Source organism: Meles meles, chromosome X (genome assembly GCF_922984935.1).
Source record: "Meles meles chromosome X, mMelMel3.1 paternal haplotype, whole genome shotgun sequence".
Taxonomy (NCBI): Eukaryota; Metazoa; Chordata; class Mammalia; order Carnivora; family Mustelidae; genus Meles; species Meles meles.
In genome coordinates this window covers 30,782,990-30,801,848 of record NC_060087.1, presented here as the reverse complement: position 1 = coordinate 30,801,848, position 18,859 = coordinate 30,782,990, and the positions used below count along the sequence as shown (strand labels likewise).

The following is an 18,859-nucleotide window of genomic DNA, read 5'->3' as shown; positions in this document are numbered from 1 at the left end:
GAAACTGGCTGGGGGTGGGGGGGCGGGTTTACATCAGAGAGACCCACAGACAGTAACGCTCTTGGCTACAATGGCCACAGCCCAAGAAACCCATGAATCCGCAGCTGACGCCTTCCAGAAAAGGACCCACCCAGGCTCGCTAAGAAAAGGAAACCCACGTGATAGCGGAGGGTGGGGGTGGGAAGCGAGGCGACCCCGGAGCAGGAGAGGCGGGGGGCGGGGCCGGAGACCAAGCTGCTGCAAGAAACTACCCCACAGAGCCGGTCCGGTGCGAAGGGCTCGCTCTGGGTTCCGCGCGTGCCGGACACTGTGCAGTAGACAACTCGTTCCGAGCGCGGCACTCACGGGGGTCAGAAAAGAGGGAACCGTTTCGCTTATTGGCAAGGGGCGGGGCGCGCGCTAGCCTCTCTCGCCGGGAGCAGGCGCTTGACGCCGCCGGGGTGCGGACCCACCGCCCCGCCCCGCTCGGTACCGCCTCCCGCAGTCCGGGGAGGGGCCGGGGCGGAGCTAGCCTGGCCTCGCCGGGGCGGAGCGGGCGCGGGCAGAGCGCGGCGCGGGGCTGGCAGCGAGGGTCCGCGGCGGGTTCAGTGTCGCTGCGGCTGCCAGAGAGCCCCCACCTCGGCCGGTAGCCCCCGCAGACCTACCTTCGCGGCTCGCGGCGGCTCCGCTGCTTCCCTCCAAAGGAGGTCCGGCTTCCCGCTCTCCGGACCCTCCTGGCGACCTCGCCTCCCGCGGGACAGCGGGCTGCGGCGCCCGGGGCATGGCTTCGGCCGGCAGCGGCATGGAGGAGGTGCGCGTGTCGGTGCTGACCCCGCTGAAGCTGGTCGGGCTGGTGTGCATCTTCCTGGCGCTGTGTCTGGACCTGGGGGCCGTGCTGAGCCCGGCCTGGGTCACGGCCGACCACCAGTACTACCTGTCCCTGTGGGAGTCCTGCCGGAAACCCGCCAGCCTGGACAGCTGGCACTGCGATTCCACGCTCAGCAGCGGTGAGGGCCCGGCGCGCCGCGACCCCTGCCTCCCATCCCGGACTGCCCGGTGCCCCACTGCCCGGACGGTCACCGCCTCTCTCCCCGCCTTCTGTGTCCCCTACCCTCGTGCGCCCCGCCGCATCCTGACCCTTAGCGGACCCTTGGGCTCCAGCCTTCTCCCTGCGATCCACCCCTCGTCTCTCCCCGGTCCTGGTCGCCAAACCCAATGCGACGTCCCACGCCCTCTCCGTCCTCCCGTGGCCACTCCTCGGGGCTCTGGAGTAACACGTATGCTGTTTGGGGTAATTGATATCATTTAAGGCGAGAACCGTGGGGCTGTGTTAGAAATGCAACGCCTTCCACACTCTCGTTAAAAAAGAGACAAGCAAAACCGCCCCAACTCCACCGAGACGTCGTGGGTTCTCTGCTCCTCGGTCTTCCCCCACTCTCTTCTCCCTCCTCTCTCAAGGAGGAATTTGCCTGAGTTTACCTCTCAGTGCCCACGTTTCTTTCGGCTCTACTCCACTTTGTCCGGTTTTCCCCAGGGAGTTTCGGTTTGGGCTTTATTTCCTTAAATTTTTGACGGCTGTGGAGAGTTGGAAGAGAGACAGGCGTAATTTCCTTTCCTTTTTTGGTGACACGTCTTTGGTTGTGAGTTGCCCTTCTTTCTCTTGCTCTCCGAATACCTCCTCTCTCCTTCAGACCTTTCTGTTCTCTATGAGCTACTTACTCACAGATGCCTGTAAAGTTGTGGCTTATTCAGCTACCGCTGGAAGCTGCGAACGGGTGGGGTGCAGGGTGGAGAAGAAAGTAGTCACCCCCTGGAAGGGGGCTTTATTCTCTCCTTGACCCCCAGTTGGCTTCCCCTGCGCCCCAGTTATGCTGTTAGCAGAAATCTGCCAACTTCCGATTCTTGAAGTAAACGCTTTTCCTTGCTAATCTTGATTCCTCAGCTGCTGGTGTTAGTGCAGAGAAAGGGGAATAAAGGGAGAGGACCTGCCCGTGATTTTACACTTACCCACGCGTACCCCTAAGAAACTGATTAAATTCCTTCGTGACAGTCTGTCTTCTCTGGGACTATTTATGAAGCTTTACTGGAGACGTTTCAAGTTCCAAGAAAGTTGAAATAGCACAAATGCCACACAAACCTGATTTACTTTTGTCTTTGGTTTCTTGTTTCAAGAAAGATTAGTTCACTTGGTTAAGTTTCTTCCATAAATTTGATTTTCTGTTTACAAAAGGCTGGTTCTTTGATTTTACTTCAAAATTCCTATTGATGGGATTTTGTCTTTGTTGCTTAATTCACTGTGGAGGGGACTGGTTGGCAGCAGGAGGTCAACATTTAGGTCTTTTAATTCTTTCAGGGTTTGTTGTTTACAACCAAAGATAAAATAAATTGGTAAAATGCCTTTCTTCAGTAACCAGGGGATCCAAATAAACTTTGGAGAAAATATCTTTTCTTTCCCCTCTCCAATAGAAATGGAAATTTATGTAGGAATGCCAGCTTCAGCATGTCTCCTTAGCAACGGGAATCTTTTGCCCCTTTCCCCTGTCTCCTGAAATAATAGTCCCCTGATTGCATAAAGACTTTTCAGATAGGTTAGAGAAACCAGCCTCTACTCTTTTCTTTTCAGACCCATATCCTTTTCTCTTGGCCAAGAATGTGGGGAATGGGGAGAAGCCAACCCGAGTTTGTTGAGCAGTATGCAGTGTTTGCTAATCTCTCCTTAATTGCCTCCATACCCATTTATCTCAGCTTTTTCCCCCTCTCCAGGCAAGGAAGTAGGTAGGGACACACAAGCTTACTGCAAAGGTAGTGATAAAGGTCTCTACGAGGTAGAAATTGGAGCCAGGGACAGTTTCTGATTTTCCCCCCCTAAGTCCGTTATCCTACCCTTCTGCTTAAACTCATGCCACAGCATTATTTCTATTTGGGTTCCTGAAAATCAGCTTCAGTTCTATTTTGCTTAAAATAGTTTTCATCCCAGAAAAAGTGTAGTTGGTGAGCAAATGATGTGGGAGGCTTAGAGATGGTTTTGTTTGAGGCTAACTGGAACAAGTTCTTGACTTTCTTTATGTAGTAGCAGTTCATTTTTCCTCTCCAAGGCGGTGGGTGGGGGTTGCAGGAGGAGAGGAAACAAAATATGGAAAATTGCTCTATTTCCCCCACTTTACAAAATGTGCTTTCTTAAAATGCTCTGTGAACTTGAAGCTTCTATCCACAAATGTTTTGAAACGAAGAGGGAAGCTTGAATTGAAACGAGCAATGCTTTTCTTGCCTGTTCCAGAGGGCAGGCAGCTTTTTTCAGTCTGTTTGCTCTGTAGAGTAACAGAAAGCAGGGAGGGAAATGTCTCCTCTGAAGATTTTTTAAGAGATCCACTTCATTGTCTCTTGAAATGAATTACCTCGGGAGGAGCCACCAAGGACAGTTTTACTGAAGGCCCTTCACCAGGATCTTCGGGGCTTAATTAAAAACCTTTGTCTTAATTAGAATTAAAACTGCTATGAAGAGCTTGTATTTACAGAAGGGAAATTTCAGGAATGTTTCTACTGACGACAATATGTCCTACTTAGGCCCAGTTCCTACGGAAACTTTCCCCTCAGCCATTATTTTTAAAGCTGCATTTTAATTTTGTTACCAAATATGCGTTGTTTGCTGCTTATAACCCGTTTTATGGTTTTAAGCGAAAGCAGAACCATGCCTTTTGTGTCCTGGTGTATTGAAGATTGCGTCAGCACTTCTAGTAGGAACCAGTAATCCGAGTGTCAGTCAACTGTAATGCTTTTCTCTGGTGTCCCAATTCAGAGTAGGGGGACAGTCCAGGCATTCATCTAAAGCTAGAAGTTTTCTAAAAAGACAAATGAGAAAAACGGCCAATAAACTGTCATTCGCGGTTGAAACAAAAAAATAATAGTAATAATAATAAAGTATGCTTGTTAAGAAGTTTAGAATAGGTAGTACTCCCATGGCTGCTGGCCACAGAATTTCTAAGAATAGTTTTTCCCACTACTGATTTGGGCACCCTTTTAATACATCTTTAATCAGTTTTTTTAAAATTGTAGTTGTGTTTTTGGCTTTTGCATCGTCACATTTAGTTTTGATAACTTTTGTTTAGAATATAGTTGTTAGGATTTCATAGCCATTACGAAAGAATTCTTAGTGCAAATAGGATTGCTCAAGTGGACACAGAATGCTGATGCCCTAAACTTGACATCAAATGTGCTATATAACCTCTAGGATGGTTTCAAAATTTATAAATATGGAGCTATTTCATACAAGGCAGATTCCTTTTTTGATGTCCGTGTGATTTATTGACTGAGCAAAAAAGCAAGGACATGCAGATAGCCAAATGAGTGCATTTTACTAAGAGTCATTTTAGGATATAAAAAGTGCATTTATCCATCTTTCCATCTACAGAATATCTATGCATCTTTTCTATCCATGAAATACTTGATCAAATAGTCTTTTTCAAGGAATATTGTTAACATCATTCGTGCACTGTCCTAAAAATAGCTTCATTTGTAACATGAGTCACTGGCAGTTTTGAAATGACAGTGTGTGCCGTATGCTAATAACAGGTGAATATTATTATTTTCAGTTGACAAGAGGTTCTCTTAAGAGTGCTTTATAGGTAGCTCCTTTTCCTAAAACTAGTAGAAAATTCCACTTTAACAGGCACTGTAAGAAAACCCACCTTGGGTCATAGTTTAAGATAAACCAAACTATCTAAACAACTGCAAATCTTAGAAAATCTGAGGTTTAGTGATTCTGAATTCAGATGTATGTCCTTTGTGCGTATTTTGAATCCATACCTTCATTGGGAAACAGAATTGCATTGGGAAACCTCACAATGCGATTTACTTCAGGAAATGTTCAACTTCTTTCTCAAAATGTGTTGATACCGATGCGTGTTTACAAATAGTTCTGCAGGCCTGGAGGTCAGACAGTTAGACCCTCTTCTAGCTTCCTGAAAAAGAACATAAGGAGAACAAATGCAGTTTTATTTAACCTACACAACATAGGTGGGTGGAAAGTTACACAAAGAGTAACACTCAGCACCAAAACTTTCTCAATAAACTGGAGAAAAAAACAAGTATGACTTATTTCACGATCTTCGTGAATGATTTTTCTTTTACCATCTCCTAAGATTTTTCAAACTCCCAAGATTGACTTTTACAAAAGACGTTTTAATTTGTGGGCAGATATAATTCCTTTTTTGCTCACATTTATAGAATGATTGTAACCTCCAGGGAACCATTTGGATCAGTCTTTGTCAGCAAAGGGATTTGATGGGTGTGTGAGAAGCCTGGCCTTTCATAAAACATTTCCCAATAAAACCAAAACAAACAAAAGCATATCTCAGGCAATAGATTTTGCCTGCTGTCAAGAATATATTTTAGGAATTTCTTTCAAGTTTCTGTTAATGGTAAGACTATTTAATGAGACCAAAGATACATCCAGTACTACTAGATATATTAGTGAAAAGGATTGTAGATGCTTCAGAATAAGTCCCTGGAATATATTACCTAAATATCACAGTAGATTTCTATATGAACTATGCTAAATTATAATGTAATCCTGTAAGAGAACAGAGTAGTATTGTAGGGAATACAGGAGGCTTTAGATTCAAACTGCCCTGAACTTGGCCACTTACCATTCATGAGACCTCATACAATTTAATGGTTTCAAATGGTTTGTCATTAAGATTAAATATATAAAAGTACCTGCACATTAGGGTTGTGTTCCTTCCTTATTATATATTCAGAAAAACAAGCCCAAAGTGATTTTTTTTTTTTTTGCAAAATTGAGGGAGGACTCCCCCCATCCCCCTTGGAAGGTAAACTCTTTGCATTGAATAATGAGGTATGCTGTTAGTTTCAAATTTAAAATTTTGCTACTGCATTACCAAGCATTTAACAATGCTCTTGGTAGATCATGATAACAAAACTACTATCTAATAGCTACCCTTTTTCTCAGTACTATTACAGAGCAGTCATCTCAATTATTGCCAATGTCACAGTAAACTTGCAAGGGAGTTAATGTTATCCCTATATGTTATTGAAGAGACCAGGCGTTTTGTAAGTTTACCAAGTTTTCAGTTGGTGGTAGAGACATTTTTTCCAAGAGAGTGCCAGTTACTAATGCTGGGAAACAAACCACTTCAAAAGTTAGTGGTACAAAACAGCAATCATTTTATTATGCTCATGACTTCTGTGGGTCAGGAATTTAGATAGAGCATAATGAAGATGGTTTATCTGGGGCTCCAGGATGTCTGGGGGACATAGCTGAGGGTGACTTGAATGGCTGGGGACTAGAACATCTGCAACTGCAGGATCTTCTTCTAAATGGTTTCACTGGGTTTGGCACCTTGGTGGAAATGGCGGAGAGACTGGAGTCTGGCCGCTGGGACCAGCCTTACTAGCATGGTGGTCCCAGGGTAGTCAAACTTATTACAGGATGAGTGGTTTTTCCCAAAATGAGGAGCCTAAGAGAACCAGTCTCTGTCTTAACTAGCTGGAAAATCACAGAGGAGCCATTTGGCAGCCCAGATTCTAGGCGAGGAAAGTTGGGCTCCACTTCTTGCTCTTGATGTAGCAACTGGAAGGTCCCATTATAGAAGAGCTTGTAGGATGAGAGATGCTGTTGGGCTACTTTTGAGGCATAGAGTCTCACCCTGGAGTCTAGCTGCCAATCTGCATTCTTACTTTATTGCCTCTGAAGAACAAAGACAACTACATGGCTACTTTCTTGAACAATTTTCAATCAGGGTGCCTGAGTGGCCCAGTCAGTTAAGCATCTGCCTTCTGCAAGTCATGATCCCAGGGTCCTGCTCTGCAGAGAGCCTGCTTCTCCTTCTCCTTCTGCCACTCCCATGCTTGTGCTCACTTACTCTATCTAACTCTGTCTCTCAGCTAAAAAATAAATAAAATCTTAATTAAAAAGGAACTTTGCATCAATTATATAAGTAAAATTTGGCTGGGGCAAAAACTGCCCTTAACACATGGGTTTAATGATTGGTCACTTGTATGGGGTTACTTTGGATTTGGAATCAAATGAGCTTAAAAACCTAACCCGTCTACAAATAGAGAACTTCTCCCATTCTCTTTAGGTGACCTTAAGCCATTTTGGTTTATAGTCTCAAATGACCAAGGCTCAAGCTGATTTGAATCTGTGGTGTATAATCTGCTACTTTGTGTTGCTGATAAACTTTGTTTTTTTTTGTTTTTGTTTTGTTTTAAGAAAGTTCTGTATGAGACAGAGGAGATAGATTCTTTGTACACAAACACTAAAATGTTAAAATTTCAGACAGGAGCCAAGTTTTGTAGCACTAGAAAGATGATGGCATTGCCAAATTATTTTTTGTTTGCTTGTTTTTCCCTTAATAAAAAAATTATTTTCCTGACAATTGTCCATATATTGAATTACAGAATCATAGCACATTTGGAGTAGAAAAGATTTTTAAAAGTATTCCTACCTGGGCAAATTTCTTGAATGGATAAGAAAAAGTGAGAAAGATAACAATGGTAGCGACTCAGTAGGAATTGTACTTGGCTGAACTATTTTTACACGGCGTGTTTTCCAACTTTCCTGTCACACTGCAGGCAACTGTCTTTTCATGTCAGAAGGTTTGTTGAGTGCTCCCAGGCATGGCACTTCGGATTCAGAGGTTAAGTACTACACATGAAATAGACATCTACTTTTTATTACCATCCAAGATCTGATTTCACACAGGTAGACTCACATGTCAGTAAGTCTGTGAAGTTTTAGATGTTTCCTATCATCAAATTTACATTGTTTGCATGACTAGTCCTTAAAAACCAGCAAAAGTTTTTTTAAGTTTTGCCATGATAGGATGCTTTAAAACATCTGTTTAATTTTAAAATCATAATTGTAAGTATGTGGAAGGCAGCCATGTAAGTTTCTTAAATTGATTACATGAATGCAAATTTCACTAGATCAAGTTATTACTGCATCCTGGCTTTTTTTTTTAAAGATACATTTATTTATCAAAAGGGACTGATGTTCCTTAAACAGAATTTCATCCTTATATGTCAAAGTTACTGGCAATTTAATCTTAACAGTCTTTTCAAAGTATTGGATTATCTCCCTTGAAAATTAGATAAGGACATCTTTCCTTGCCCTTTTTTGCTTGTAATTTGTGTGGGTTTTTGAGACACTAGTGTCGGCCATCAATTTTCTCTTCTGTTGTAGTCTTCTTGCCTTTCGCACCAAAGACTACCATTAAAAAACAAAACGAAACAAAAAATCTTCAAAAACGAGGCATCCATGGCTCCCAAAGAACCGAGGAAAAATACCTAGATCATTTTTGTCTCTAGCAGCTTATATTAACTGTTGGGGGATTTTAAATGATAGTTTAATGAGCCATATTTCAACATAATGTCACCTATTGATTCTCTTTCCAAAATACATGTTTATTAGCAAAAAGATGTTTATTTTTTTTTTTTTTTAAAAAAAAGATGTTTAAATGTAGAAGCTGGGACCCACGAGTGACACATCCTCAATCTGTAAAAGGCACATTCACAAAAGAACTACAATTTTCATCAAAGGGGGTTTTCTTGCTCTTGTGTTTTAAGGTCCCTAAACCAAAAGCTCATCAGAATGTTGCCATAGTACTTGTGAATGTGGCCTGGTGTCTTCCTAGCACCACTAGGTGACTTAAAGAGAGAAATGACCTTTCCCGTTTCCTGTCTTGTCATGTGTGCCCAAGGAGTTAACTTCATTAAAACATATTCATTGATTTCATACAGGGCGTAGGCATTATCCTGGTATAGAATTAGCCAGTTTGTGTGGCAGCACTGTGCTGGTTAGGGACAGCAAGGTGATGAATGAAACACTTGCTTTTAAACAACAAAATCATATAAATGTACAAAGTAATGTAAAGGGGGAAATAAAAGTTTAAATTCTGCAGGGCATGGAAGAGATCTCAACTTAAGAAGTTTGCTAACAGGGAACTGCTGTCTTGCCAATTTTATCCGCCCCCACCCCCCCCCACCCCCGTATTTACTAAGAGGGTATCTCAGTACGGTTCGTAGGTGACTGGCTACCTTCCGTCTACCCTTTGATTATTATTAGTTACTCTAAACCCATCACACAGAAGATTTTTAGTTGAATAGAGGAAGGTCACCCACTCCTAGTCCTGGTGTGGGCTTTCTTCTTCCTGCTTTTCCAGATAACAAAGTTTCCTAAATTATAACCTTAGATTTTTTTTTTTTTCCCGAAGAGTGGGGAAGATGTTCAGTGTAACAAACTCATCACAACTTTATGGAAATAGTACGATTAGAAATTACTACTGAGAAATACCTGTACCCTTTAGATAATATTAGTTACCATAAAAAGCAAATGAAATATTTCTAACATAGTACATGAGAGCAGTGATGGTGTGTCTTTTTTTTTTTTTTTTTTTTTTGGTCCAAATTCTGCAACGTGCTTTAATTGCAGGGCTCTTTGCTAAGCACTGTATATAATGGTCCTATTTGGGGGAAAAGATACCATACGTTATGATGTTTAGATGATAAATTGCATTTTCACCAAATTTTCTCAAGATAGAATTCTGTGAAGCAGTTAAAACAACCCTTGATTTGTTAAAGAAAAAGAGATACATATTCAGCTAATACCACACAGAATAATTCAAAAGGCTTAAATGAAATTGTCATGGATTGAAAATTAGTAATCTGTCTGGTACTTTTGGACAACCAGAATTTTCCAGAATTTTGGCAAAATTGACCTACATTTTGGTTATTAGAGTTGTTGCATCATTTACTTGCATGGTTTCCTAGTGTCATATATGTGCTAAAGTCAGGTCGGCACTATGTTTTTGATACATTTTTTTATCCATATGTTGGCCTGAAGAGTAGGACTCTTAAGTTGTATCATTGCAACTTGATTAACAAGGTAGGTGCTTCTCTAATATTCCATTTCACTTTGTGCAGTACAGTGTACAGTGTCTATACTATCATTTTGTAAAAGACACATAGTTGTTTGCTTTAAGTATTTGTTTGCACATGAAGAATGTTAGATTTGATATTAGTTGATTCAAAAGACATGGTCATTTTAATTATTGAAATTGGAATCAGAATTTTTCTTTTGCCTGTCTTTGTCTCTATATCTCATGGAATGGTAGAAAATTAATGCAACACTGGTGGATTTAGGTCCGAATGCAACTTAACAAAGAAAACAAAGTTTAAAATCCCTCAGTAATGGCTTCAGTTTTCCATTTCATTTGCCATATGCAGATTGAAAAAGTGAAGTGTATTATTTGATAACCTCTGGAAATATTTTGGCTGTTAAGTCTATAGTTACCTTCCTTTTACACAAATTAACAGCACCATTTTGATTCATTCTTCATACATGAGGATATGGGCTTACTGTCCAAACCTGGAAATATGTAGCATTGATCTCAAAATCCTAAATTACAGTTGATGAAAATAATTCAGTGCCATAATTTCTAAAATAAGATGAGCTAGTCGGGAAAAAGGCATGGTCTTCTGTGATGAGGTCGGTGTGCTAAAGAATTGGGGTTTGAAAAGTTATTCTGTAACTGGAGCTTGTTTTCTCCTCAACAAATATAAACCATCCCAGTAGTTCCCATTCCTGATGATAAAAATGGAATTGGCAATAATGAGTTCACAACAATATAATTAAAATTAATTTAAGTGTTTTGCTATACATATGCCCAACAAGTGAATAAAAGTATTTAGAAAAACTGAAGGTGTTCTGGGGATGAGTGAAATGATCCAGCTTCTGTGGATTTAGGGAAGATTTATGGATGACCTGTGAGGTGGTGTCAAGATGATAGGAAACCTTTTCTAGGTGGAACCTAGAAGAACCTTCTGTCACCTCTTCTAGGTGGAACAGTAAATGATTTCGATTGCAGTCATGGATATCATTTTGGTTAATATAACTGTCTTTTAGGGAATTCAAAGGTGAAAATAAAAATGTTTGGCAAATTTGAATGGGATTATAAAATTAAAATCAGTATTTTAATTTGTGATGAGAATTCTAAAACAGTGATACTCCCATATTAAAACATTAAAAGACATTTAGGAAAATACTGCCCACCCAAATTGTGGAAGTTGAATTTCTAAGACTAAAAATCTGTTTCTTCATTGCCTTTTAATTTTATCTAATTTCCTAGAAGAAGTGGCAGTTGTGTGCTCAAGGATTTACATACAGTAGAAGTAATTTCAGCGTATAAACAATACCTACGGACGTAAATAAATTAGCCAGTGTTTGACAAGTTAAAGGTTTTGAAATGAGGTGGGTGGAGGAAAGCTTTAGACACTGGTGTGGTGCATTTGAACTTGTGGAACGTGTGGAAAGTGTATTGTCATTAAGATTTTGCCTTTCCTGAAAATTGGAAGTAAACTTTGACCATGAATTCCCTAAAGGAATGTGAATTCTCCAATTTGGCAATTAGAATGTGGCTCATAGAATTTTCATAATGCAATGGCAATTTCAGACCATTCTCATGTATTAGACCGTAAAGAAAGTCAGCACAATTCTGCAGAATACTAAAGCATTTATAGACATTGGAAACTCTGGCGCCAGCTAATAAAAATACCTTGAAAGAGGACTTGAATTTAGTTCCTGAGTTGCATATTAATGCTGGACTTGATGTGGTGATATAAAGACTGCCCAGTTTTGATTCTGTAACTACAGGGGAAAGTATAACATTATATATATTCATTCCTGTTATTTTTTCCTTTTAAAAATTTTTTAACTTTTATTTTCTTTTAGAGAAAGCACTAGTAGAGAAGCACACACGTATCTTGAGCCTTGGCTTCCGTAGGTGCACATTCAGTGCCTTGTGTGTGCCACTGTGTCAGTTTTGCCAAAATACAATAGCCCCCACCACCACCACATCTGTGGGGTATATATTCCAAGAACCTCGGTGGATGCTTGAAACTGTGGGTGGTACCGAACCATGTATATACTATGTTTTTTCCTGTTCACACATACCTTCAATAAAGTTTCATTTTTAAATTAGGCACAGTAAGAGATTAACAACAATAACTAAGATTAAAAGATAGAAGAGTTATAACAATATACTATACTAAAAGTTGTGTAAATATGATCTCTCTCTCTCGGAATATTGTATTGTGCTATACTCATCCTTCTCGTGATTACGTGAGAAGATAAAATGCCTACATGATGAAATGAAGTGAGGCGACCGATACAGGCATTGTGACATGGCATTAGGCTACTACTGTTGACCTTCTGGTGATTCATCGGGAGGATTGTCTGCTTCCAGCCTGGGCTACGTTTGACTGCGGATAACTGAAAGCATGGAAAGCGAAACTGCAGATAAGGGGGGGAACTGCTACACTCTTAAACAGAATCTGCCCTATAGTGTGGCAGCCTCATTTCAGGTGGGAGTTCCAGATCCAAAACATTCTTCACCCCCCCATTTGAGTCCTCCCTGGTTCATGGACCAAGGATGTACATTTTTTTTCCATCAAAACTGATTATCACTTGTTTTCTGAGCGCTCAGAAACCAAACTCAGATTTCAAATCAGCTGGCCTGACATTGAACAATGACCAGTTTTAACTGTGCAGAGCACTGCAATTTGTAAAGTAGCACCATGGCCATTGATGTTCTGCAGAGCTGGTTTATGTTCACTGCTCCACTACAGTGTCACTTTATCATTTATAGAAATGTGTAAAACTAATGCAGAGTAATAAATCTCTAAGGACTCTTAACACTTGATCTGACTAAATACTGTGAGAGCTATAAAATTGTGGAACTAAGATTGATGTAGAAATTAACCAATTATGAGAACTTAAAATAGATGATTTTATTTTAAGAAATGGGGCTGAAAATTGAGATTTTTATGACATTTTAATTTGTTTTGCAAACACTGAATATGGGATAGCAAGTATTTGTGGCATGCAAACCTTCTAATGGAAAAACCATTAGTGTAGAGACAAGTTTTCTGCTCATTTATTATAATATTATCAAATCATTCAACTACAGAACATTCTATATGTATATTTTGTTAACTCTACATTGGTAGATAAGGAAGTATATGTGTATACATGAAGCCCAGAGTATATTGTTTTAATGGCTATTGCTAGGTATCTATAAAACTATTTTTCACTTTTTTTGAATTCTCTGTATACTAGTCTTGTTCAGCAAGAAAGAGGAAATGGTATCAGGCCGATCTACATGGTCCCTGACTTTAGCTCACCTGTAAGGCAGGCAAGCCCTAATATTTGGACAGTGGATTCTGTTTCCTGAAAGAGGCATGATGCCACAAGCACTGTTCTCAGCTTCAGAATACCTAGTGCTCAGCTGGGAAAAGTGCCCTGGATCTCACTGACTATGCCTTAGTCTCACTGACTAAGGTAGCCTTATCGAACGTGTTTTTGGCTTCCTAATTGTTCAGCTGATCAGCGAGTTAAAGCTTGGGTCCTGGGCAACTTGCCTGAGTGAATCATTCCAAATGGCTATAATGACAACAATCTCAAAACTTGGCACTGTCTATGAGAGATATGGGCTCAATACTTCAGTCTAAGCCCCAGCTTCTGGCCAGGCAGTGGCAGACCTGGCCTAATTCTAGTCTCTCATAAAATAAAATGGCTTCTCTGTGTGAACAGGTATTATCTATGGTTAAGGACCAAAAGGAAGGGTAACAGTATTACAGTGTGATGTGCCTTTTTGACTTTATGACTAGTATGACTTTCATTAGCCACAACCCTCAGTACTAAAAATAGATAAAGATACAGGACTTTTAGAAGACAGTAAAGGAGCCCCTGGGTGGCTCTTGGTTTCAGCTCAGATTATGATCTCAGGGTCATGAAGTGGAGCCCTGTTTTGGGCTCCGTGCTCAGCCATGTCCTTGAGATGGTCTTACCCTCTCCTTCTGCCCCTCCCCTCCCCAAATAAATAAATCTTTAAAAAAAAAAGGAAGAAAATGAGAACTGGTTGTATTCACTTACTTTTTAGAACTACTTCCTGTGCTGTAAGAGGTTCCCTTTCTAATTAGGTTCTAGTCCCTTTTAATAAGTGTTGTTCTCCTGGTGGCTTCTATTGCATTTTACTGGTTTTCTCTATGACATGAAGTATTATTATTTTAAGGAGATTCGACATTTTGTGAGATTTCTGTTTTTTGTACTTTTCAATTGCTAAATTGGATCAGCATCACTTCGCACACCTTTATTATGCATTTATCAAATTGACTTTATTATGAAATTATTATTGTCTGAGAGACCTTTACATAGAAAAAAATTCAACATTTTTAAATGGTACATAAAGTACAGACCAGAGGTCAGTAAATTTTAGCCAGAGGGTCAAAACTAACCCACCACCTGTTTTTGTAGATAAAAGTTTTACTGGGACACAGCCATGCTCATTCATTTACATATTGTCTATGGCTGTTTTCACACTACACAGCAGAGACTGAGTAGTTGCAACACGGACCGTGACCCATAAAACTGAAATATTTACTGTCTGGCCCTTTATGGGAAAATTTTGATAATTTTTTTCTGTCTTAGTTTGTTTTTACAAAATGCAAATGAATACATGTGTTTTATCTATTCTTTGAGGATATTTAAAGTAGAGAAAAGTGATCAAAATTCCTTTTTTTCTTTTGGATTAAAAGTGGAAGTAGTCAAATGCGTGGCATTTTATGCATATATATTGGGCTGTATGAAAGAACTTACCAGAAAAGCAGTCTTCTAAGCTATTTTTTAAAGTGAGTGGATATTTAGGTTGTATCTTGACTTAAAATTGATTCTGTAAAAATTCTTATTTAAAGGAATTTGGGGATGCTAAGAGTAATAAACATTTTATAAAAATAATGGTCCAACTAGACAGTATTCCACATAGTCTCTCTTGAAGAATTTGATTAATGAATGGAAGGATTTTTTTGGTACCCTAAACACTTTAATACAATGAAAATTTTACTTATTCAGAATTTCAACTTAAAAGTTTCAGAAGGATTTCTGTTATGTTAAAATAAAAAATAATTGTGCTATGTATAAACTTTTTCAAAGAAATTTAGAGACTTCCAAATGTAAGGATTATTCTTTGGGGTTTTTTTAATTCAAAGCTACATGCTGTTATGGAATAAAAAATCCATACTATGGCTATCCTTTTAAACTCTAGTTGAAAGCCAGATATACTTTTGTTTGAAGTTATATGGCTTTGTTACAAATAGATGGCATAAAAAATGCTCTCTACTTTCTTGCGTTTCACCTTTATATTTTAGAAGTGTGGATTTTTTTCTGTTTTCCCCTTGTTTATTTGTTTCCTGAATGCAGTGCAGGTTCTGACTCAGTGCCAGTTATAAATCCAGAATTTATTAGAAGGCAAGGATGTGGGAGAGGACACTTAAGGAGGAGATATATAAGTATAAAGAAGAGAAGAAAATCTGGATTTTATAGGTTCCTCCATTCATCCCCTATCCTACAGTGGTAAAGAGTGCGCTTTGAAAGCTTTCGGGAGGGATAATTTCAGAATGCAGCATCAAAATATCATGAGTTCTTGACTTTGGATAGACTACATTGCAATTTAACTGTGGATTAAAGTCTATTTTCATTTTCTGCACGTACATTACAATGAGGACCAGAAGAGGCAGCCTGGGACTTCCAAAGGAACCCCACTGAAGAATGTTCTGCACAATAACGTTTTTTTGTGATGCTTCTTAAACTGGATAGTGCTTTCATATATTCACTTTGCTATACTTCTTAGAGAACATTCTCCTCTTCTTATGGAATGGGAAATGGGCCAGTTTTCTGTCATGCTATTTCTATATCTTTATAAGAAATGACAGATGCATTTCTGTGAGGTTTATGTTTCACTCAGCATATGGGAGACTCACAGTATCCATGTACAGAGACCTGTATGTAGCATGTGGTCAATATATGCTTGCCGTTTCCACATATGAATGAAGAAAGGGGGCCGACAGCTATTTAGAGTATATTCTGGCTCTCTGGGAATACTTAATTTCACAAACCATCCTTGTGGTAAATACCACAGTGAGTTTAAAATGAAATGAAAGAGAGGAGGAAAGAACAAACAGCAACAAATTCTCCTGATGCCACTTTGCTGGGGGAGTTGTTTTAGGGAAGACTGGCAAATAAAAACTTGGTTTTTTGGTGGGGGAGGTGCGGTAAGGAGAAGGAAGGCTAGACAAGAAAGGACAGAGGAAAAAAAAAAGAATGAAGGATTGTGTTACTGCCACACAACATGGGTGGATGTCAGAGATGTAAAAGCCAGACACAAAATCAATATCACAGACTTAAAAGCCAGATACAAGAGTTCATACCATTTACATAAAGTTTAAGAATAGGCAAAAATGAATCCAAGGTGATAGATGTCCCTTACTAGCCTGGGTGGGAGGGTGATTATTGACTGGGGAGGGGCACGAAGGAACCCCGGTGACAAAAATGTTCTATATCTTAATGTGGGTGGTAGTATATGGGCATACGAATATATATAAAATGTCACCGTAGTCTCGATATTCATATTTAAGATTTGTGAACGTTCTAGCTTAATAGAGAAAACAATAAAATAATGAAAATATGTTATAGAATGGATACCCAATTTACCAGGAAGGCTTAGTAGAATCCTTGGAAAGCGTGGCAAACCCCTGGTCCAAAACACTGCTGAGCTTAGCATAAGAGACTTTTCTGAATAAGGACGTTTATGGTAATTTTTGTTGCAAAACAGTTCAGTTCCCAAAGGATGCTTAGCATGCAGCCGGATCCCGTGTATTTAGTTGTAGCAAGGTACAGGCTGCTGAACATCATTCTGTTGATTCTTTGAGGACTGACTGGCTGCTTAAAAGCAATACCTTTCTTTTCTTCTTTCCAGATTGGCAGATTGCTACTCTGGCTTTACTCTTGGGCGGTGCTGCCATCATTCTTATTGCATTCCTGGTGGGTTTGATTTCTATCTGCGTGGGATCTCGAAGGCGCTTCTACAGACCTGTTGCTGTCATGCTTTTTGCAGCAGGTAAATATCTATTTATTATGTTCAAACTGGTATTCAAGTTGTAGGAACCTTTCTATCACCCCTCTCTTCTCAGGCAAAAGCAGTGTGGGGTTGCTGCATTACATAAAAATTGAGAGGCATTTGTTATATTTTAAGGTAAATTGATTAAGGGTTTGTCTTATTATTAGTTTTCAGTTTGTTAAACATTTCAGAGCACAGTGGCAATTTCTAAACTTGTAACTAAAACATGAATAAGTAATAGTTCTTGACAGGGCTGTTGCCTTACGAATTGCAGCAGATGTATTTACCAACCGTCTTCATATTCAGCTTTTTCCCCCACCTTTCACTGCCCCCTTGGTGATCTTAAGGCAACATTATTTTTTTCTGACATGAAACTGGAAAAAAATTCCCATATACTTAAACTTAAAGTTCTAAATCTGTTTGGAAACAAACATGCTTGTAATAAAAAATGATAATGTATAACTTGAACCATCAAACAATTCAGTTGTATGCAGTCACTGGCATAGTTGTTAATTTAACCCTTGTCCTATAAGGCACACACAGCTTGGATGAAAAAAGCAAGCAAGGTAGGGTGGAGGTTTTTGCTAAAATCAGGGAACTATTTAGAAAGGGGGTTTACAAGACTAAAAGCCCAGTCCATTAATGTGTTTTAATTTTCATTTATAAGAATAGCCTTGGATATGTTGTTCTTTTTGATTCAAACTGAAATATTCTTGTGGTGCCTTCAATTTATCCTGTCAGTCACATCTGATTTGAAGACTGCAAAATAAGCCCCTGTGACTGTCAATAATGAAGACACTGACAGAACTGTCTCGGCTGTTAGATGGATTTTTTTTTTTAAAGCTGTTTAAAGATGGGAAAAGATGAAATTTCTCAGGATGTGAAATGTAGTTTGATCTAAAAATATAAGATCAGAAGTATTCTGCTGCCCCCTGCTGTTTGTGTTCATTTTTTTTTATACCTAGGAAGACTGATGGGAATGTAAGCGTTATGAAAACAAAGGTCCAGAGGGCTGAAGTACATCTAAGTCAAATCTCTGAAGTGACTTGCTCAAGATTGTGTAGTAGCTACTGTCAGAGCCGGGGCTGGGAAGCTACTGAATTTTGAATTAGTGGCTTATTCACTACTGACTCATTCATTCATTCAGCCGTTCAGTAGGTGCCTCTTACGGACGGAACATGGTACTAAGAGACCCACAAAACTAGCTAAATAGCATCACAGATACTTTCTAATAGAATAGAAAACACTATTACAAAAAATAGTTTGAAGTCTTAGGCAGTGGCAATACTATTCATTTTTTTGTTGATCTCCTGTGTAATAAAGATCTCTATTGTGAATCATTTAGTACACCCTGAAGATTCTTCTAAAGATTCCATCACAGTTCTCTTGTTTATATCTTGGTTCATGGATTTAGCATGAATCTTTCTATTCTTAAAATGAAATATCTTAGATATTTTAATTTTAGTATAAATTTGTCTTTACAGCTAGGATTTATTAACATAGTGATAAGATAATTGTGATAGAATTTCTTGATAAATTGTTCTGAAATGATATACCTTTCCTTAAAACTGGAATTATGTTTTGAATAATCTTTAGAACACTCAGATATTTCTGGTTTTAGAAAGGTATAGAGATACTCTAGACATTCTCTTATAAATATCCAGTATTATGGTGCTACCTAGTTACTGTCGCATTTAGACTTTAACTTACCACATAATAGCATATACAGAATCTGTAAAGAAATCCCTTGTTTATAGCATCTATTCTAGACATGCTTAGAAAAATAGGAGTTTCTAGTTCTTTCTTAAAAACCTCAGTATGTTTTCCCAAGTATAGCAAAATTTATGAAAATGTGAATATAAGTACTGGTTGTAACAGAAAACATACTGTAAATGACCATAAGTTAAGGT

The 18,859-nt window shown here is 39.3% G+C and overlaps 1 protein-coding gene across 1 annotated transcript in view; it reads left to right on the top strand.

The window, feature by feature from the left end:
• Positions 1–518: 518 nt before the first annotated feature.
• TMEM47 (transmembrane protein 47) overlaps positions 519–18,859 on the top strand; it is a 30,093-nt gene continuing 11,752 nt past the window's right edge. Inside the window, exons 1-2 of the mRNA XM_045996275.1 lie at positions 519–986; positions 16,809–16,949. Of these exons, the coding sequence (XP_045852231.1) occupies positions 761–986; positions 16,809–16,949 (367 nt within the window). The 5' untranslated portion in view covers positions 519–760. The remainder of the gene's footprint in view (positions 987–16,808; positions 16,950–18,859) is intronic.